The sequence below is a fragment of the Cydia strobilella genome, chromosome 6, assembly GCF_947568885.1.
Source record: "Cydia strobilella chromosome 6, ilCydStro3.1, whole genome shotgun sequence".
Classification (NCBI taxonomy): Eukaryota; Metazoa; Arthropoda; class Insecta; order Lepidoptera; family Tortricidae; genus Cydia; species Cydia strobilella.
Genome location: NC_086046.1, coordinates 11,756,762 through 11,779,447, shown reverse-complemented (window position 1 = coordinate 11,779,447; position 22,686 = coordinate 11,756,762). Strand labels below are relative to the sequence as shown.

General features: G+C 37.2%; 1 protein-coding gene across 3 annotated transcripts; it reads left to right on the top strand.

Moving 5' to 3' along the window:
- The first annotated feature begins 4,908 nt into the window (after window positions 1–4,908).
- LOC134742132 (allantoinase-like) lies at window positions 4,909–19,342 on the top strand. 3 transcript variants are annotated; one of them, XM_063675097.1, is made up of 10 exons: window positions 4,909–5,057; window positions 8,668–8,819; window positions 11,228–11,342; window positions 11,573–11,719; window positions 16,362–16,425; window positions 16,531–16,624; window positions 17,432–17,645; window positions 18,457–18,586; window positions 18,831–19,036; window positions 19,158–19,336. In XM_063675097.1, the coding sequence occupies exons 2-10, from the start codon at window positions 8,812–8,814 to the stop codon at window positions 19,284–19,286; spliced, it is 1,107 nt and encodes a 368-aa protein (XP_063531167.1). In that variant the 5' UTR covers window positions 4,909–5,057; window positions 8,668–8,811; the 3' UTR covers window positions 19,287–19,336. The 3 variants fall into 3 exon arrangements, with proteins under 3 accessions (XP_063531167.1, XP_063531166.1, XP_063531164.1); XM_063675096.1 differs by lacking the exon at window positions 4,909–5,057 and adding an exon at window positions 5,127–5,316; XM_063675094.1 differs by lacking the exon at window positions 4,909–5,057 and adding an exon at window positions 7,501–7,735 and having other exon boundaries at window positions 19,158–19,342.
- Window positions 19,343–22,686: the final 3,344 nt, after the last annotated feature.

Below are 22,686 nucleotides of genomic sequence, written 5' to 3'. Positions count from 1 at the left end.
AATATCTCGAGAACTACTGAAGTTATCTATTTGAAATTTGGAATAGTTATAAATAGTGAAGTGTAATTTTTTTATTGTATTTATATGAATTATGAAAAATGCCTAATATAAAGAGGAGGCAAAAAGTCAGTCTAGTTACTAGGTCGAGTGGGATATCATTTGAAAGAGCTCGAATTGAACATTTTTTTATTTGTATTTCATAGTGAAAAAAAAAATTACTTATGAAGGAAAATGTGAAACTACCCCCCCCCCCCCCCCTTATCTCCGATGTTTACCAACGAAATTTTTTGAATTTTTTTACATATAATAATAGATGGCGCTGTACACAATTACGCTTAGTATACTTTAGGTCAAGTCTTTCGTGATTCTATTTACATGAGAAAATTAAAAGTTTGTACGGAACCTTCGGTGCGCGAGTTAAACGAACTCGCACTTGACCGGTTTTTTTTTCATGTTTAACTTACCGGGGCATGTTACTGCGACAAAGTACTAGAATGTGCAGTGAGTTCTGACTTCTGAAACGACTGCGCTAGAAGAGCAACTAGACAAGCTAGGATTGAAAGAAGGGATAGTTAAATTAAGTATTATAATAACTTAAGAGGAAAGGGGACGGCCGCTTCTCCATACAAACGTAGTCCCCATTATCATCTCTGGATATTGACATTATGTTTTTAGGGTTCCGTACCCAAAGGGTAAAAACGGGACCCTATTACTAAGACTCCGCTGTCCGTCTGTCCGTCTGTCACCAGGCTGTATCTCATGAACCGTGACAGCTAGACAGTTGAAATTTTCACAGATGATGTATTTCTGTTGCCGCTATAACAACAAATACTAAAAACAGAATAATATAAATATTTAAATGGGGCTCCCATACAACAGACGTGATTTTTTTGCAATTTTTTTCCGTAATGGTACGGAACCCTTCGTGCGCGAGTCCGACTCGCACTTGGCCGGTTTTTTTTACATAATTTGATGTATATTAACCATAGCTATGCTATATTACGTTTGACTTTTTTCAATTTTTTGATTAATGTAAAAATTATAGGAGCGAAAAACTGATTTCATGCAAATTATTAAATGCTCCTTACTCATATAATAATTAAAATTCAAAAAAATTCAAACGTGGTTGATTTACAACTTTGTCTGGCATAATATTTTCAATGATGTTAAAATCTAGAAAGGAATATGAGCCTACCTACTACGTTTGTATGAAAGGGCGATTTCGCGCGGGTCCTCTTAATACGAGTAAGTAGATAGTTGTATATATTCCGATTGGGCGACCGGAGTTAATTTTCTTTCTCATGACACATATTTTGCATATAATATACGTACCTATACCTACATGTATTAAAAAAAAATTTCTTACGTGTTGTAGTATCAGGAGGTCATACTAAACTGCAGTGCCAGAGGTCGAGCATTTACCTGAGTGTCCGAGTGAGAGTGACAAGATAGACGAGAAAAGTGCAACCATCATAACTACACGCACTCGAACTTTTCCTTCATTGATGGGTCTAATACCGAAGGTCTAAAGGATTTGCCACACTGGATGCGTTCTGCGAGCAGCGGTCAGGTCAAACTTCAACTTCAAAGGTTGCTGTCAATGTTGTTCATATTACATAATGCGGGTTTGACCTGACCGCTGACAGCAGAACGCATCCAGTCTGGCAAATCCTTAAATACTTACACTTCGCAAATTCTGGTGATTGTAGTTAATGCTAACGGTGGTCCTACACTGGCAGTTGTATAACGTTATATTAACATCGTGTGACAGGGACAGCATGTTAGTGTTGATAGTGTTTTATTTTGTGTTCCTTGTCGCACAATGTTATAGATATAACATTTTATAATATAACAGCCACTGTGGGTCCATCATAATAAAAATAATCGTCGTCTATGCTCACTGAAAACGGAGTCTGAATTAACAGATCTAGTGTACTTATTTATTTAAGTATGGTGAGACGGTGAGACTTTTAGGTCCTTCCAGACATTGATGCAGAAAATAAACGGACACTTGCTGGCGTGTGTCGGTGTATTTAATGAGTTTACCGCGTTGTGATATAAGTCTTATACCTATACCGTTAATAGTTTATAGCTACCATTATTTTTACAAGCTTTTTATTAACTTGCAATGTACCTATGTATGTATTACGGGTCAAATCTTGCAAGTTAAATTTGACCCACTTCCCGACTTCCATTGAAGCTGAAAATTTGCATACAATTATGTAAGTCGGGTGACAATGCAATATTATGGTTTCATCGAGCTGATCTGATGATGGAGACAGGAGGTGGCCGTAGGAACTGTGTGATAAAACAACACAACCTAATTGTGTTTGGGGTTTTTAGAATTGTTTTGATGAGTAATAGTTGCCTGCGGAAAAAAAAGTACAGTCAGCGATGAAAGCTGGCACCAAAAATGAAATTTTTGCCAAAAACTTATTATGGTTAAATTTTTGTAGGTACCTAAATACTATTTTGGTTCTGGATATTACGTTATCACTAGCTTGTATAACGTGTTTCTACTACTGTTCCCGTGCCGTAGGTACCTACCTATAGGTGGTTAAATTATTTTGATATGGCCCATCCACGACCCACGACACCAACAATTCGTAAACCGTCTAAAGCCTTACAATTTGAATTTAAATTATTTCCATAAACTGCCATACCTACTTATAGTTACCATCTTCTGACTTTTTAGCGCCACTTGCACCATCCCACTAACCCGGGGTTAACCCGTTACACCAGTGTCAAATTGTACTGGAAACATGGTAACTGTTTAACCGGTTAACCCTGAGTTAGCGGGATGGTGCAAATGGCGCTAGAGTGGTGCAAAAGATTAGACAGGTAGGATTAGGTAGGTACAATATATCAGGATTATTTTACTTAATACTAGTTATTTTGGCTTAATTTCAGTGTTTGTTTGGGTACACATGGTATTCGGGGTGGTTCGAGGTGAATGCCCAGAATTAATTATTTTGAAATGACATTTAAGTGATACAAATACCTACTGCCATTGTTAAAGGAGCTTATTCATTTAAGGATTCGCAGAACTTAAACATGAGTTATACATATTTAATAAGTTTTAAAATTATGCTTGTCAGTGAAAACTTGTCAAAAAACTGTTGAAGGTTATAGTATGTATGTTACTCTATGGTTTAGCATGTGCACGAGTGCTGCACTCTGGCGGCAGAATATCGCAATAATACCAGGTTATTACAGTGTGCTGTAATAAGCCTTCGACTACCCCGCTATGCATAGGTATCATTAACATCCCTAACCCAACAGCCATTGGAAAATTATTGGAAAACATTCAATTGTATATCGTATTACTCGGATAAAAATATCCAAATTCCAACTGATTTTTCAATGGCTGTTACTGCTCTTATGCCGAATTCCCGGCCTAACTCAGCCGTCAATGAAATTAAAATTTGCAATCATTCATGAATGACATTTAAGAAATCATTAAGTTTTTTTACCGAAGATTTTAAGAAAGTTAATAAACTCTGTTCTTCAAGTCCGGAAAATTAATGGCTTTCTTAGCATGATTTATTCTTCTGATATTTCTCTTGGAACTGTCCCAAATAATTTAGGTTGATCTAATTTTATTTTTAACAATTAAACGATACACCACTTTGTTACTATCAAGTGCTACATTAGGTCTGGAATCCAGCCCAAATAAGATTCCGAAGGATGTAAAAAAAAACTCACTTATTATTGCATATAGGTAATATTGCAAGTCTTAAATTTCCAGGAAACAGTGTCACTTTTCACTACTCGTAGAGTACCTATGTCTCCGGGTTGCCGGTTTCTGCCGGGCAACGGGCAATAAAACACTTGCACACTGTCCACTGCACCGGCTTGCTTTAATATAAGAGGTAAGGAGTTCTCAACCGTTGGTTTATTTAATGAATAAAAAAAACTGAAAAAATCCGATTAAGTATGTGTTCAATTTGAGCGGGAAATATATTTCCTTGAAACTGTTATTATTAAGTTACCCACGTAAGAATACTTTGCCATGCGTTTCTTATTAGGAGTACTACGAACTGACCCCTATTTATCTTTTTGAAGTTAAATTAGCTTAATACCTACTTAACTTGCTATAATTTTGTCTCAGTACCAGTGGTACCTACTATACTTAGTATTACTCCAAATCCATTCTATAGACGAAGAAGAAAAAATCCAGATTCGGGGAACTGACTTGTGTTAATATGAACCGTTAATGTTGCTGGATGCAGTTGTATAAAACTGTTTTTTAAATACTCCGCAGGTTAAATGGGGTTGGCAACTGTCAATGGTTTGCAGAGATGGCGCCATCATAGCTTGCCCCTTTTTCTATGAGATTTGGCATAAAGGGCTGGCATCCAGGGCATTAAAAATTTTTTTGACACAATCCTAGGGATTGACAGCGCAAGCTATGCCGGCGCCATCTGTTAAACACTTCGACCGACTAACCCCATTAAAATAAAAAATAAATACATTAATTCCACAACAATTTCCGCAAGTATATTAAACGTATTGAGTGTGTTCACAACTTCTGAAGGACTGCAATCCGTCACTGTTGAGCTCAAGAGACACCACAGACCACAGGTGTCACTCGGGCAACACTGGACAGTGCTATTATTAAAAATGTTTACAAACCGTCAAATTCGGAAATGACCAATATAATTCAACCAATTCAATATGATCAGGATCAAGTTATACCAGGATTTCTCCTAGACACGAGTAAGATCATTGAAACAGTGAATTATCCAATTGTAAATCTAATTGCAAGGATATAAGGTCTACCATTGCTCTGTTAATTGTTTTGCTTTTAGTGGTGACCCCTGCGGGCGCTCTGGGCGCCATCGCGACGGCCCGGCCATTACTATGCATGCGGTGTTCCTTCCTTTCTTGTTCCTCGCTGGCATTGTTCCCCGCCACTATGTAACTCACGCGGCGAGTAACTGTAAACTGACTAAGTGGACCCTGAAATTGGCATTGCCCTTGTTTTGAAGAGCTAACCTGTACGCGTGACCTAGCGCCCAACTTACGTCGAGGATAAGAAACAAGAGATAAATATAGTATGTATAATAACTTTGTCTTAGCGCCTAAGATAAGGCTTCGGTTATCCAAAATCAATAGATGTAGGGTAGTTTAGCCGGTTTACCGGCCACCCCCGGTTCTCGGCCACTACGTACTAAAACTGTAATAACATGACAACTTTACCGTATTTATTGAAAAAATGAGGGTAATCGGATAAATTCAGTTGACATTGACATATCCTAAATGTGTTAGCTTGATAACGTTTTGATTGGCTCGTCAGTGCAATATTTTTTCGAGGTAAGTAAACATATTGTTTCCGTGGGTTTGAGACCATTATTGATGTTAATGCGCATAGTGGATAAGTTGAATTGATGTTATTTTCATTTAAATGTAAGAAATATTTGACATAAGTCAATTAAATTTGATGGTCGGGTAACTGAATGCAAGAGAACGAGCTTGAGGCAGGTCATTTTTAATTGATTATTTTCCCTATTAAAAGAAAGCCAACAAAATAAATATTTCAAAAAAGACTTATTTTTATCAAAGTAATTCATGTAGTTAATTGTCGGCCGCATGCTTATTAACAAATACTTGGTTAAAATCCGCTTTAAAATCTTTTGTATTCGGCGGCCGAGAACAGGATTAAAAAAGGTTAGTTTTCGGCCTAGCTAACTTATGACGGCCGAGAAACAAGTAAAATTTATTTAGTGTTCGGCCCTTGAAAAAAAAAAACATTTTTACACTATTTTTGACAGAAAACAATACGTGATAGGTACTTGCCGAGACGGAGGTGGGATCCCTCCCAGATCTTGATAGATCTTACGTAACACCACAAAGCTGCGCATTGCGCATACTTTATTTGCATGAAAAAAATTTTTTTTAAGGAAGCAAGAAATATGGCTGATAAGGAATATAGCAAAGGAGAAGCAAAACCAGGAGTCAGCAATGAATATAACTCAACAAATCTTACAAAATGATATTAGGTATATGTAGCCAGGGTTCAAACAAGATGCTTTGACTAGCAGCGACGAAGAATTTTCGTTATTTTAATATTTTCCGTCTTCATGATCTCCCTAGCATTGTCACGACTCACAGGAGCCTAGTTTTTACGAAAGTGAAAGCCATCTGACCTTCAAGTTATGGATTTATTGAAATTAGTTTGAGCATGTTTTGGAAAATAAAAGTTACCATTACCGTTCCTTAATGTAATACATTGTACCATTGAATATTTGTTGTTTTAATCAAAAATCATTCCTATTGACTGTGAAATAAGAGTCATTTAAAAACATAAATAACTGCGGCCGACAACTAGTTAACAAGCGGCCGAGAACCAAAAAAAGTGGCCGAAAACTAGCTAAATGGCAACTTTTTCATATTCTTAATTTTATAGATAAAACTGTAATTAAGAACGGATTTTGATACAAACATGGCAAGTGTATTATATTTTTAGTCTAAAAATCATAAAATGACAAAAATTGGTCGAATATATTGTTCATAAAATACATTTGAATTCGAAATTTTGCTTAACTGGCCGACAACCGGCTAAACTACCTTACAAAGTACAGTTATTTTAATGGTTAAATTACTTTACAGCGTAGATAGCCATTAATGAATGATCAGTTTCAATCGATGTTTATTTTAAAATATTCAAAACCTGATAAGGAAAATATATTCTTCAAAGTCATTTACCAATCACAAAGCAATTACGGGCCGAGATAGCGGGGCGTAGCGTTTGGCTCAGTGTTAAGGCCATGGCTAGGACCTGCCCTTTGAAGATGTCCTAGAGGAAACCGGTCAGTTTGTTTACCTTTGCTAGGTGTTTTGTACGAAACAAGTGCTGAGCATATTTGTAGAGCGCGGGAGCCCGGGAGCATCCGAGCCAAGTTCAAGGCGGGCCGTTGGCATTTATTGGGCTATCCGTCAGGCCCGGGCTCGGACGCCCACGTTGACTATTGGGATTCACATTTTGACGTGTAATTAAATACAAAAGGTCCATTGTAATTCGATAGAGCGATGACAGGCAGTTTTTTATGCGAAACGAAAAACCTCCTCTCCGGACTTCGGATACAGGACGTGTTACGACACTGAGTACTTTTGAAAGGGTTTTATTTAGATCTTATATGGACTTATAATCTTAGTTGAAACAAAGTTTTTTGGCTACAATTAACTTTGATTAATTACGTCACTATCACAAATTGTAATTTAAAATAACTATAGGGTGACTGAAAAGATAAATATTTATGCAGGCATTTTTTTAAGTCAGTATAAGTAAGTCACTGTTGTATTAATGTTGATGCCAAAATTTTATTTTAAATCAATTAAGTACTAAAACAGCATCATACATCTCAAAAATCCTGTCTTTATATATATATATATATATATATATATCACAAGTTATATCAATCACACTGATCTACGTTTCATAGCCAATGCTAGCTGTTATCGGCGTTATCGAGCTGTTTTTCAATAAACAAAAAAGTGCCCGGAGATCAATAGTTCACTAGTACGTTGATGGTCGCCGTTCAGTGCGCTTGTTACTATTAATTAGCGAGCGATGGTTTTGCCTAGCCGTCAGTTGTTTTTGAGCCAGCGTCTCGTGACGGAGGATGGAGTGTCGGACGGTGGCGTGCTCGTCGATAAAAATGGCGTTATCGAAGAGATTGTCACCCGATCACAGGCCGACAAACTTGTACAAGAGAGCGATGGAAAGATAAAGGTAACATTCAAGCCAAACTACTTTGTATATCAGGCCGCGTAACCAACATGCCAATCGCTTACGCTCCGTAGCGATCGAAACGCAACTGTCACTGTAGCACTAATATGGAAGAGTGATAGAGAGACACAAAGCGTTTCGTTGTCGTAGCGATAGCGATTATCACCTTGGCTAAGCCGGCAGTAGCCTGAATTACATTTACCAGTACCTAATACATATAGTTACCTAGCTACTTGGACTTGTAGGTACACGGTATAGAAGTTTGTATTAGGTATGTTGCCGAGACTATTGCAGTTATCACACTGACACACTGATGCGAATCCGCACGCCGCTCCGGTGTGTGAGCGAGACATCGCTAATATGCACGTACATATAGATATTATAGCGATGTCCAGCTCGCACACCGGATCGGGTTGCGGATCCGCAACCAATGTGAAGATTGTGAAGATCACCGGTAAAATTACCGCCTACTCCAAGATATCTAAACTTAGTTTAAAATTAAGAAACCTTGAGAAAACGATGCTAATTAGAAATGTAAGTGAATACGTTTTTATCTGAAACAAAATGCTTATGTAGGAACCTGATACATATATTATGTCGTAATAATATCAAATATATGTATAGTGTGCAAGAGCTGTCATTCGTGTCCGCGAATGTGTTAATATGATAATATTGATAATTATGTCGTAGTTATAGAGTTTTTGTCGTGCTCACAGAGAAGTTTGTTTCTTTTCTGCGGTCGTGGTTTATGATTTTCACAATCACGGCGATTTAACACATTCACTGTCAACGTTTTTGTAGCGCTACGCTCGTAGCGGATCCTAGCGTTTTCCCGCTTTGTAGATAAAAAGCAACTACGAACAGAAACCCGCCGAGCGGGTTCCCGGCGCTCAATGTGCTAAATTTGCTAAAGGCATTTGACATGAACATTTTAGGTGATCGATGGAGGGTCGCTGGCGCTGTTGGCAGGCGTAGTGGATTCCCATGTGCACGTAAACGAGCCAGGTCGCACAGCTTGGGAAGGGTTCCTGACTGCAACCACCGCCGCCGCGGTTGGCGGCATCACCACCATCGTTGACATGCCTCTGTAAGGGTCTGTAATACGAATAGTTTTGCTTGCCTGTAGCAGAAGACGTCATCAGTGTCAAAGGGTTTATCAGCTCACTAATGTTGAGTAGATAGGATAGGGCAATACTTGCTCGACGACCCTGGATGAGTTTGCGTGGTCAGTGTTGCCTTAAACACTTATAGAGATTGTAACTGAGTGAGTGAGTGTTTATGGAGGTTGTAACTGTACCTCTAACATGGATCTGAAATAAACAGATTAAATTTTAAAATTTTAATTTAAAAAAATTAACTTCGCATCTACGAGTTTGGTCTTATCTACGAACACCAATGGCGCACTTTAAAAATATCTAAAAACTTAATCGAAAAAAATAGTTTTTTGGTTCAATTTGGTTCAATTTTGGAATCTTTCGCTTGCTCGGGTATCAATATTAGAGCGAGAGGTTAAACAAATTTTGCCACCGAGAGAAACACAAAAATTTTCACCACACCAACACAAGAAAAATACTAACTGTAAAATATCAAACAAAATCAAACAAATCGATTTAAAATGAATGTTATTCAATATTTATCATTCAAAATCATCATTTAAAAGTCAATTCTACCAGCAAACATAAGAAAACAGCTCAAAATTTTCATTTGATTATGATTACTTTTCCTCGCATGTGGATAAAATGCAACTTTCTTATCAGTTTTTGAATAATCAAGAGAGCCTTTAGCAGCTGGTGTGGTAATAGTAGATTGTGTCACAAGGGAGCAAAGGGAGGGGACAAGGTAGTGAGGGATTCAAGTGTTAACGCCCAAGGTGAAAATAGTTTTGCTACCATGTGACACATACTGCTTTTCACATCACCTATGAGGAAATTACATACTTACATATATTAGGTTTTATTATTATTTATTATTATTTTAAGCAAAGATCGATACGGACAAAGTGCCAAAAATATGTATACACGACCTTAATATAGGTACATACTTCTGGCACTTTGTCCGTATCGATATTTTCAGACGTGACTGTACTGACAAATTAAAAGTACCTACAGCTCATAATTATGTACCTAATATCTTTTCAAAACAGTAGCAAACAACTAAAATGATACAATAGATTTTTCTGATTCTGATAACAAATTAGCTCTTACCCCTTTGAACCAAATCTTTGGAAGAACACTATGAAGACTGATATCACTTATATTTATTATTATTAGTGTCATTACCGGGATGCTGCTTAAAACATCTAACACAGATGAAAAGGCCTATTATTATTGATTTAAACTAAGTATTCAACTTAGAATAAATTTAAAAGTGGTAAATTACTGCCTTGGGTGAGACTTGAACTCACGGCCTCTGGCATAATTAATAGCATCGATCGCAGACGTTTCTGCTTGTTAAAAATTAATTTAAGTATTCAACATCAGACAGGCTCCAACCAAGCTCTCGTTTAAGCGCATGTTACGCAAGCATTATTTCGACAAGCTCACTGGTTAGTTGTCCATCGTAGGCATAGTATTATTTGCACTGGGTACATAAAATAAAGTAATATATATGTAAGTTTATTTAATTATAGTATGTACATGTAAGTTTATTTTCGGTAGTGTGTATTATTTATCGCTATATTTTTTGTTTTAAGTTACCTATTCTGCTTTTTTTTGTTCAATGCGTGCACCTATCACTGTTTCTGTTTAGCCTGGTGGTTAACTGGCTTTAGGCATTAAGTCCGCCATTTGTACTTTATTTGTTATATTGTGCAATAAAGTTTAAAATAAAATAAATAAATAAATATTTACAAATTTATACAGAATACAGAACCGCATAATGCTTTGTGAAATATTTGTACAAAACTTTTTAAATATAAACTTTTTAAATTGCATAGGCTGCGTTTATGGAGACCTAAAATGTCAAAATAAAAATTAAATTATTAAACTAAAGTTTTTTTACGTTTCTTTGTAAATATTACGCTAATTAATTAATTTACTTAATTTAAATATGATATTAATTAATTTAAAATACGTTAATTACATTTATTGTTTACAATTACAACAAAATATTATTTAAGTTAGAAAAATTGTATGCACGTAATCGATTATAAAGAAATTGTAATCGATTATATGCATACTAATTTCATGTCTTTGTGTCAATATTTCATACTGGCAACAAAATGTCCTTGAACAGAAAAGTGCCACTTTGATCCCTCCTAGCAGGGAAGAAAAGTTCCCTTTTCGAATAGGTGATGTGAAAACATTATTATCTAACCGGCTTAAAAAATGATGAGAATCGATTGAGCAATGCGACTTGGAGAAATTAGAGAAGAACAGCCGGCCATACGAAAGCACTTTTTGCTCAAGTTAAAACGGAGACGTGTCGCTCGCGCTTCTCGCTCTCTCGGTCAATAATAACAAGTGCTAAGACTAAAATTATCTCTGTGGTTTCCAGAAATTCCATACCTCCTACTACTACCGTGGAACACTTGAAAACCAAGGCATCGTCAGCCAAAGGCAACGTTTACGTTGACGTCGGTTTCTGGGGAGGAGTTATTCCTGGAAATCAGGTAAAATAATCATTTGCAAACCGCAGTTGAGTCGGTCTGTTAAGATCATTCAAACATAGGACAACAACACAATCCACAATCCTTGCGCGCAAAGTAAGCAACTTGAAACCACGGAAACAGGGTTCCTTTACGTTTTCTCGGACCTTGGGCACGATCGCTCTGTTGAGTTGAGCATCTTCCATTTTAAATTGCGATTAGATAAATTCCTGAGCACTATTAAACTCTTCCAGGATTCGCTGAAAGACCTGGTGAAGGCGGGCGTAGTGGGATTTAAATGCTTCCTGTGTCCCAGCGGCGTCGACGAGTTTCCAAACGTAGATGCCGCCGATCTGGAGAAGACATTTAAGGCTCTTGAAGGAACAGGATCTTTGTTAGCTGTAAGTTTTGAATATATAATAAGACGGCATTTTTTCAACTGCCGTTTAGAGCATCGAATTTAAGTCCGCAGCAAGCTCGGTTCTCCATACAGACGTAGTTATTCCGCTCTCATTTTAAAACGACTAGCTAGATTGCTCTCAAACTTTGTACTTACAATAACATAAGGTATATCTATGTCTGTAATTAGTTTATGTAGCTTCAGATACCATAGTTAAAAAATACTGCGAATTTAAGTTTTACATACAAAACTTGTTTTTGCTCTATTTCGTAAAAAAACTAATTACCAGGCATAGATTAAATAAATAAATAAAATTTCTTTATTTCGGACAAATGCATCCATAGAGTGTTAGTACTACAAGCAAAATCTTAATCTAGTGTTAGTATTTAATACAATAGGTACTTACCTACTTATATTATAAATTGAACTACACTTTTAATTTACTCGGTCCAGTGCTTGAGGATCGGACAATCAAACCTATCGGCAATTTCTCTTAGAATGCTGTTGGGAGTACATCTCACACGACTTAGTAATGAAACTATATTTTTACGTAATATAGTCTCAAAACCATCCGTGCGAGCTGCCACAAACATGCCCGATGCAGAGCACCTGCTGGGCAGTCCTATCAGCATTCTAAAAGAATTGTTGTACTGTACGCGCAAGGCGTTGTATGCTCGTTTCGTGTACCGGACCCACAGGCTGCTCGTGTACAAGGATTGACAGTATGATTTAAATAGTGTGATTTTTACATCATGTGAGCAACGAGCAAACCTGCGGGTAATCATATTACTCCGAACCGCCAACGCCCTGCGCTCCCTTTCTAAGTCTAAATCATCCCTTAGGTCGCTCGTGAGAACGTGTCCCAGGTATTTAACCTAGTCCACAACTTGCAATGGCCTAGAGTTCAACAAAATAGGTGGTACATAGTATGGCTTGATTTTACCCGCCTTAAATATCATCACCTCACTCTTTTTGGTGTTGTACTCTAGTCCATGGGTCAAGGCGTAGGCTTCGCAGTGGGCAAGCAGCTGATCCAGGGCACTGACAGACGGGCTCAGTAGCACCATGTCATCGGCATAACTTAGGCTGTTGACACAAGTGCCACCCACATAGCACCCAGCATGCATGCCACTCAGCCCGACTATCAGCTCGTTGATGTATAGGTTGAAGAGCTTCGGTGAGGTGATACCGCCCTGTCTTACCCCACATTCAAGCCTATACTCACTGGATAAACTGCTCGCCCACCTGACCTGGTTTATCTGATTGCTGTACCAGTGCCTAAACAGATTAACCTCATGTTGTATGTGAAAAAGTCTCATTACAATCCAACACATAGTTTTAAAAGGCTTATTATTATTCGAGCATCTAATAAAATATTGAACAGGAACTTTCATTGGGTATATAATATAATAATAATAATATACTTTATTTACTTTTATATGCATATTATAAAAACCCTAACATAAGAAAAATAATAAATAAAGAGAATAATAATATGATTTAGCAGTGTATTAATATTTTAGCGCCAATAAATTTATATTAGCCTCATATATATTAGCATCATATTATTAAAAAACTGGTAGCTAAATCAAATTCCCAAAAAAATTATAGGGAACTTGAAGTTTTTAGTCGAAGTGATAGGTTGGCGTCTAAAATAATAAGTTGGCAACTAATATTGTTAAGCGTATGATTAAAAAAAATAGTTGTCGTCGTTCACATACCTAAGTAATCATTTTGAGCATATCGTTTCATGTAGTATTTTAATACGAAAGCAGCTAAATTTAATGAATATTGGTCACTTTTTGTAATATAAATTGTTTGTTTATGAAAACGGATATAATAATACATATACAGAATACCTTCATAAGCTCCTAATACCCCATTTTTAAACAATTTAAACATATCCATACTTAGTACTTTAAATTAACAAATTTCCTAATCCACATAACACCTCAAATTTATTTACCAATGGTCATACCTATAGTCGAAATTCCTAATCATGAAACACCCATTGGCCATTATACAGGGTGGGCCAGTGATAAATGCATTTAATTTTTTAAAATAAATGCTCAATTTTTATGTTTTTAAATAAAAATTGTAATTAGAATTTGGGATAAAGAAATAAATTTTACGTTTTAAAAATTAAATCATCAAGATGTCGTCCGTAGCGGTTGCGGCACTCTTCCAGTCTTGCTTGTAAATTTTGAAAGACTTTCGTGTTAAGAGATTTCCTGGCTCCGAAACTTCACGAATCGTATGGTTACAACAACAACACATGGTTTCAGTAAGACGGGGCCACCTGCCATACAAGTAAAGTGACCCTGGAAGTTTGGCGTGAAATGTTTCCTCAAAAATTGATATCGAGGCGAGGTGACATTGCTTGGCCTCCCCTGACTTAACTTCGGCAGACTTATTTTTGTGGGGTTACTTGAAGAGTAAAGTGTAGTCCAATAATCCGACAACAACAGCAGAAGAGTGTGTTAGGTTGACCGTGTAGTGACCAAATACCGCGCGAAGCTGAGCGAGCGAAGACAGCGTGCGAGAACCGATTTTATGTGTTTTATAATGGTTATTTATAAAAAAAGCTTATTTTGTGTTATGTATATCGTTTAGCTAAAACTAGTTTTCACTGAAATAAATTTATGAACCTTTCCATGAACATTATCTTTTAACCACGACACAAGCGAACACTTCAAGTTTTCTACTCATAGGTTCAATGATGATCCCTTTTAGGGTTCCGTACCCAAAGGGTAAAAACGGGACCCTATTACTAAGACTCCGCTGTCCGTCTGTCTGTCTGTCACCAGGCTGTATCTCATGAACCGTGATAGCTAGACAGTTGAAATTTTCACAGATGATGTATTTCTGTTGCCGCTATACTTAACAACAAATACTAAAAAGTACGGAACCCTCGGTGCGCGTGTCCGACTTGCACTTGGCCGGTTTTTTTATATTAAAATGACAGCATATATTTATTTGCTATCAAAATATTTTAAAAGAACTTCATTTTTGAATTAATAGATAGCCGTTCTCTTTTTTTTTAAATATGCTTGCCAAATAAATACTTGGTACCAACCTGCCTAAAAATAAACAAAAGCTGTAACGGCATTAAAATACAACTCATATTGATATATTTGAGGGGTCCGTTTTTGTTGCCAATCTATTAATCCATTTTATGTTATTTCTATTTTTTTAAACTGTCCAAATTCGAATAATTAGTTGACCGATCAAATACGTGCCGTTTTAAAATGAGAACGAAACTCCGTTTGTATGGGAAGGTGAAATCCGGCCAAGCTTGCTGCAGACTCTTAAGAGCCTAACATCATCTTAATTAACCGACTTCAATTTCATAGAAGGAGGAGGTTCTGTATTCGGTTGTGGCTATTTTTTTTATTTTTTTTTTATGTATGTTCACCGATTATTCTGAGACCCGTAGTCCGATTTGAGTAATTCTTTTTTTGTTCGAAAGGAGCTACTTCCAAGTTGGTCCCACATTAATCTGGTGCTGTTCTGATGATGGGATCCATGAGGAATTGAGGGAACTCCTCAATTTTTAAAGGCACATGTATGGTGATTTGGTCGTTTTCTTAAGCAACTTGAGCATTTTTTATCGAAAACCACCAATTTGATAAAGTGGAACTGATGATGATGATTGTTTTGATGATAATGATTTCAGCGATTACTCCCAACCCATGATCCGATTTGAGTTATTCTTTTTCTGTTGGAAAGAAGTTACCTCTCCAAGGTGTTTTCGTAATATTTTTGGTTTTGATCTGATGATGGAATACGTGAGGAATTGAGGGAACTCCTTAATTTTTAAAGGCACGTGTATGGTAATTTCGGTGTTTTCTAAAGTAACTCAAGCATTTCCTCCCCAAAACCACCAATTTGATGTAGTGCAACTGTAGCCTAACCACGAGTTTGACACTAAATATTCTTCGTAACTTACTTTGTACACTAATATGCCAGTACGAGCGAAATGCATAAACAGTAATAATTTTTGATGTAGGTAGTGTTGGAAACAACCAAATAGATTGAGAGATGAAGGTAGAGGGTATTATAGTGTTTGGGGGGTTTGAGGTTGGGGGTTGAGGGGAGGTGAGTTGATGGGTCGGGGACTGAGGGGTTGGGAGTTAAGGGATTGGGGGTTATTGTTAGGAGTTAAGGGGTCTGGGGTTAGGGGTCGGGGAATGGCGGTTGAAGGGTTGGTGGTTTAGGGTCGAGGGGTTCAGTGATCAGGGGTTGATGTGCTGTGAGGTTGAGTGATCGGGGGGTTTGAGGGATTGGGTCAGTGGCGGGGCGGAGAATGGATTTAGTGACAGGAATGATTTCCCAGACGGACTCGAGGAAAATTCTGATTATTTAATAAAGTTTACGAATTTACAGTTAAACATGATTATGTTTTTCATTCATGCGTCACGCTCTTAACAATTTCTTTTAACTAAAAATGGAAAAATAAAAACTTTTATTTTAAAATAAGTTGGTATAGCTGAGGTACTCAACAAAATGAAGTCTCATATTATATTTACTTACTTCGCTTGTACTCATAATTATGCTATTATCCAAATAGATAATAAAATACGAGTAAAAAGTTAAACCATTATGTTTAACTCAGGTTTAATTATTAACGCATTTAATTACAGTTCCACGCTGAAATGGAAGACGACGAAAAACCTAAAAGTGGCAGCAAGAAAAAGTTAAAAAAAGGTAAATGTTAGTGCTAGTTATTTCTACATATGTTTTTATTAACAGCACAAATAAAATATTAAAAACAAAACACAAAAAAAATCTTTTTAAAACTACTGGTTTCAGATCCCGAAGAATATTCAACGTATCTGGAATCACGCCCTCCGACTATGGAACTGAATGCAATAACATTAATAACGAAATTATTACAAAATACGAAGTGAGTATTAAAGTCCCTCCTTTCAAAGTACTAATAAAACAAATGAAGATTTTAATACCTAGTAATATTACAATGTGTAAATCATAGAATTTATCCGTGTATTAAGACGTTTTTTTAAGTTAGGTAATTTTTTTTTTTAATTGACTTGTTAAATTCAGGTATAATTATAGGAGAAAGTTCTTTAATGGCTGGTTATTAATACTGCAAACATTACGAGACATAATAACATGACATGACATTACGAGATACGAGCTTTTTATAGTACCTAACTGCCAACAAGCGTTGACAGTTAAAATAAAAAGCTCTCTTAACTTGTGTGTTGCTTTACATTGCGTGTCGAATTATTTTGTATGGTTAAATATTTTCATTGTATTCCTAAGAAAAATCGATCTCAATATTCTCAATATAGGTACCTACTTCTTAGGTCCTATGCTAAACACCCTTTAAATATTCGCTCGTAATATTGAATTTACACACTGTATAGTGTACCTATCTAAATATATATTATCTATACTCTAGTTTAGGAAAACATAAAAGATGACTCACGCTAGACCCAGCCGGACCCGGGCCGAGGCATCTTGTCAATTTCTATGACGGCTGATCGGTGACCACGTGGTACTTTCCATAGAAAACGAAGCGCCGGGAGCTCGGGCCCGGGCCCGGCCCGGTCTAGCGTGAGTCATCCTTAATACTTTTCCTGGATAAAATAGCTACATCGAAATATCAATATCTAAATATTTAATTTTATTTCTTGTAAATTCACCCAGTTATCAAATTGATTATCGAGTTCTATGTTTTCATATCCAGAGTGCGCGTGCACATAGTGCATGTGTCATCGGCCAGCGTGGTGCCGCTTCTAGAAAAAGCCCGCGTAGCGCGCCGCGCAGCCGGGCATGGAGATTGGCGCGCCGGCGTCACTGCCGAGACGTGTCACCATTACCTCACCTTCAGCGCCGACCAGGTACCCAGAGGACACAGCGAGTACAAGTGCGCGCCGCCGATCAGGGATGTGGACAACAAGGTATTAGAGTAGTAGAAGTAGCGTGGTATATCCGATAACATATTATTAGATATGACCTTAGCCGGTCATAAAGTGTGGAGCACTGGCGTCACCACCGAGACCTGCCACCTCTACCTCACATTCAGCGCTGATCAGATACCCATGGCCACAGAGAGTACAAGTGCGTGTCGCCGATCAAGGATCTGGAGAACAATAAAGTACATAAGTTGAAATTCCATTAGCAAGTAGGTTCACGTGTCATCTGCTAGCGTTGTGTCTCCTGGTTCTACACAATCGGGCGCGAGGGCACTGGCGTCACCCTCGAGACCTGTCACTACCACCTTACTTTCAATGCTGACCAGGAGCCACAGCGGTCAGCGAGTACAAGTGCACGCCTTCGAACAGGGATCAGGGTAGGTATAGTAGTAGTAGGTAGCCGTAGCGAACGATAGGACAACAAAGTAAGTATGAAGTTGTTAATACCTACTAACGGGTCACTTTTATGGATGAGATTAGCTTAGGACAGAGAGCGTAATTTGAAGAGAGGTTTATTTATGCTCAGCAGTGGGCGATAAAAAGATTGAAACGATGATATTACGTGTATCCTTGCTAGCATGGTGGGGCCTTGCCAGAGTATCTAGTCGGGCCCCAGAGCTGAGAAATCTGCCACCACTACCCTTTTTTTATAGCACGACACGCCTGACCTACCATTAACCTTAAATCCTACAAAAATGGATCATGTTGTGCTTGTATAATATTTTTATTATTACAAATATATATTAAACAACACCGAAATAACAGTCAGACTTATGGCGTTTGTTATGGTTTGCAGGAAAAGTTATGGGAATATCTATTAGAAGACAAATTGGACCTGGTCGTCTCGGACCACTCACCATGCACCCCTGAACTAAAAACATCGAACAATTTAGAAGCCTGGGGTGGCATTTCGTCCGTCCAGTTTGGTATGTAAATGTAGATAGGTAATTATTCATGTCAGCGCAATAAGACTATATCAAATAGAGAATAGATCTCAGACCCTGACGTCTTACAAAAATAAGGCGCTTAATTAACCTTGTGGTTTACAATTTACACAATCTTGCCTACACTTGGCAGTGCTGGGTGTGTGGTTACACACCCACAATATTATTCTGATTGTCTTTAAAAGTACCTAAAGAAGATGACTTTAGTTTCTTTCTCTGCCATCAGGTCTGTCGCTCTTCTGGACTGCGGCGAGTTTCCGCAAGCTAAGCCTGCCGTCCATCAGCAAGTACCTGAGCGCAGGCCCGGCCCGGCTGTGCGGCCTGCAGGAGCGCAAGGGCGCTCTGAAGCCTGGACTCGATGCTGATTTTGTGTTCTTTGACCCCGAGGCCACTTTTACGGTTACTGCTGAATCCGTGCGGCACAAAAATAAGGTTAGATAGTCAACTATTGTTTCCTATACCAAATGTTTATTCTATTACGTACAGATGTTAGTTAGTGATCCTTACACGATATAGAATGCTTCAACAAGCAAAGCAAATACTTCTGTTCCAGCTAACTCCATACATCGGCAGGGAGCTACGAGGGGTGGTAAAAGAAACATACCTGCGCGGGCGGCTCATTTACGGCAACGGGGACATGGTGGGGGGGCCTAGTGGAGAGCTGCTGTTGAACAAATTTTAAGGCGACTCCTAATATATGTTCGGAATGTTATTTTTTATACTTAATAATTTGTTTGATTTTTCCCGCTTGGCTTTTTTACTACGAAATACCTATGTATCCATTTCCATCAATCTTTTTTTACATACTTATATATAATAATTGTTCTATGAGCTTTCATTAATTAATACTTAAAACTAGCGACCCTCCCCGCCCGGCTTCGCACGGGTAGTAACAGAAAATTCATATTGATAAGTGCAAACCGCATGAAAATCCGTTCAGTCGTTTTTGAGTTTATCGTGAACATACACACATGCAGGCAGACGTGGTGGGAGACTTTGTTTTATTAGGTGATTGTACGAACAAAGGTAATAATCAGTAACATAAGTAAGCAAAAAAAAACCAATTACTTATTATGAGAGCACAAAACCACGCTACAATTAGTTCGAAGATTGCAACACAAAATATTGTAAGATATAACAGGTGCGTCTCAAGGTGTAGCGTTTTAAAGTTTGCGCCAATATATGGTGAACGCACGTCTTCGTAAAAGCTTAAAATGTGCAAGTTGCGCTATCCATATCTATATCTATCCATATCTATCTATATCTATATCTATATCTATATCTATATCTATATCTATATCTATATCTATATCTATATCTATATCTATATCTATATCTATATTCTTATTACCTACGTAATGTGTGAAATAAATCAGGGCGATCCCTAAATAACATTTAGAATAGTTATTTGTTATACAAAGGTGCAAAGTTGTATTTTACCCGCGAGTGTGGAATTGAAATACGAGCAAGCGAAAGGACTCTATAGTTGAAGTTCTAAAATAGAATCCTGAGCGTAGCGAGTGTTTCAACACACGAGAAGTAAAATACATTTGCACCCGTGTGTGACACAAAACTTTTTCCCTCACTATAGCGAGGAAAGTGCAACATCCACAGGCTTTAGATCATCTTCATCACTGGAATCACTCATTTTTTTAAGATAATATGATATTATAACAGAAAACTCTGGAAGTTGTGTATTTTTACGTGTTGGAAATGGAGTCGGTGAGAAAAATTTTGTTGACAATGTTGACATTTCTGACGATACGTTTTGAAATTGCATCGACTCATCAACTTGTGCGTTCAGAATTACATTCAACATTATTTAAAAAAAACAAATGTTTCTTATGGAATTTAAGGTTAATGACTTAAAATCATTAAATAAAGCTAAATTTCGTATTTTTTATTAAATTCTTAAACCATTTATTAATTCATTCATTTATTCCTTTATAAAACATAGTTTTACATGTCAAATACAGTATTTCATATTTACAACTATTTACATCTAAGTTACATGATGATTAATATCGAACGAACCATTATTATGAGCGTTTTACGTTTTGTTATCTGTCAAAAGCTACTTAAACACGCTCCATCCAAGGTCATATTACTTTCCCCACTACTTCCACTAGTGGATAAAATGCGTTTTTCCCCGCTTGTTTTAAAGGATAAAAGACGGCTTTCCGAGCTAGTGAGGGGAAAAATCATTAATTTAAACCTTATTTTCACTTGTAATCTAAGCTTCACTACTATGGTACCTACAGGGTTTGTTTTATTAAAACTGTAATTTAAATTCGAACCACTTCTCGGTGTGATTGGTCTGAAATTAATAATAATAAACAGTCGTGTAAAAAAGGTGGCCAATTAAGGAAGTCCACAAGAAAATATTACACCATTCAGACTTCACTGAGTCAGAGATAGATATAACTCCGTAATAGATGGATACAGTCTAAGGAAAAAACGTGCCTCGAAAATCAAGAAAATTTGATTCTCGTTCAGAGGGCGCTACTAGCTTTGGCCTACTGTCGTATAGATGGCGTTGACGGTTTCGTTTGTTATTTAACAATTTTAACGCATATCAGTGAAAGAACATAGGTCAAAATCATAAAAATTATTAATGCAAATAAAAATAATAATTTATCCATATTTAAATACATTTTATCGTATTTTTATAAATCTACTCTATGATTGAGTAAACCTTATAAGCAGACATCGGATTGTAGGGAGCACAATTTATTGACAGGTAGAGAGTTCCTGTATCGTGTACGCCGACGACTAACTCATAGGGGAACCGAAAGGAAAATTGCTGCTTAGTGATTTGTAAAAACCTAACACATTAAATTTTTAAGTATTCTAAAAAATATTGGTGTTCTTATTTGAAATAGTTTCTGTATGGCAAACAAATACACAATTCTCCTGTTAGGAAGCTGCTTCCGTAATCTGCGGGCGCTTTGCAACTCACGTTGCTAAATAAAAACATGAACAGATTAAATATATTGAAAATCACAGTGTTCCCATTTGGGAATTTCAATATATTTAATCTGTTGTACGTTGTTCGGGGAAATCCCCGTGGAATGTTCCCAAATTATGTCATACAATTTTGGGTAAAATAAAAGTGCAGTGGTGTTGGTGTTGCCCAAATTTTATGCTATCGTTTATGTAAAAAAAAATAGTAATTAGATTGTTTCGATTGGTGACATTCTTTACCTATATGTATTATTTTCGAGTTTTGGAAATTAAGTTTTTCCAAATAATCTAATACTTATCACAAGGCTATGAGAAAAAAGTGTCTGTACGAAACTCCATAACTCCACATTTCCCACTACAAAACAAGTTTATAATACTTACATTTCATTTCATTCATTATCTTTTCTTTATATTTACCCAGACGCATTTATTACTTATTTGATCAGCATATACTGCAGTGAATTTAGTCACGTTTAGTGACACAATTGATCAATATAATTAGAGATGCAACGGATAGAGTTGCTTTGGCCGGATACCGCATACCGGAGGTTCGGCCTGAACATCGGCCGAATATTCGGTATCCGGCCGCCGAATATTCGGCCGGCGGAACTATACCTACATTTCCGTTTTTAAGGTGCGCATTGTGCAGATTTTGACCTGTTTCGTGATGAATACACCGCGAGCCAGGAACAGATTTCCATGACCAATCGCCTCTATCGCTATCGGCCCGATTCGAACTTTAAGATACGTCAAATATTAGGTCTAGAAACGATATGGATTAGATGTCAGTGTCAAAAGTCACGTTTTTGTTTGAAGAAACGTCACTTTTGACACTGATATATCTAATCTATATCGTTTCTAGACCTAGTATTTGACATATCTTAAAGTTCGAATGGAGCTGTATGTGTTATGAACTCTTGTGGACGTCAACTGCCGCTCCGTCGGTGGGTTGATGAATGCACCCACGAAAACAAGTAAAAAAAAGTTGTCACCGCCTCCCGTTTGATACTTTGTCAGATGATAGTTTGGATGCTATTGTGAATTTAAAAAAAAATCAGCCGGTTCCCAACAAACAATTAGGCGACACTTAGCACCTTATTTGTAACTAAAAGACGTAA

Excerpts from the sequence above, each read along its gene's own strand:
- LOC134742132 (XM_063675094.1), top strand. The coding sequence starts at position 7,574 with ATGGTTTTGCCTAGCCGTCAGTTGTTTTTGAGCCAGCGTCTCGTGACG. Across the intron at positions 16,426-16,530 it reads CAAGAAAAAGTTAAAAAAAG|ATCCCGAAGAATATTCAACG; the intron begins GTAAATGTTAGT and ends TACTGGTTTCAG. Across the intron at positions 18,587-18,830 it reads CATTTCGTCCGTCCAGTTTG|GTCTGTCGCTCTTCTGGACT; the intron begins GTATGTAAATGT and ends CTCTGCCATCAG.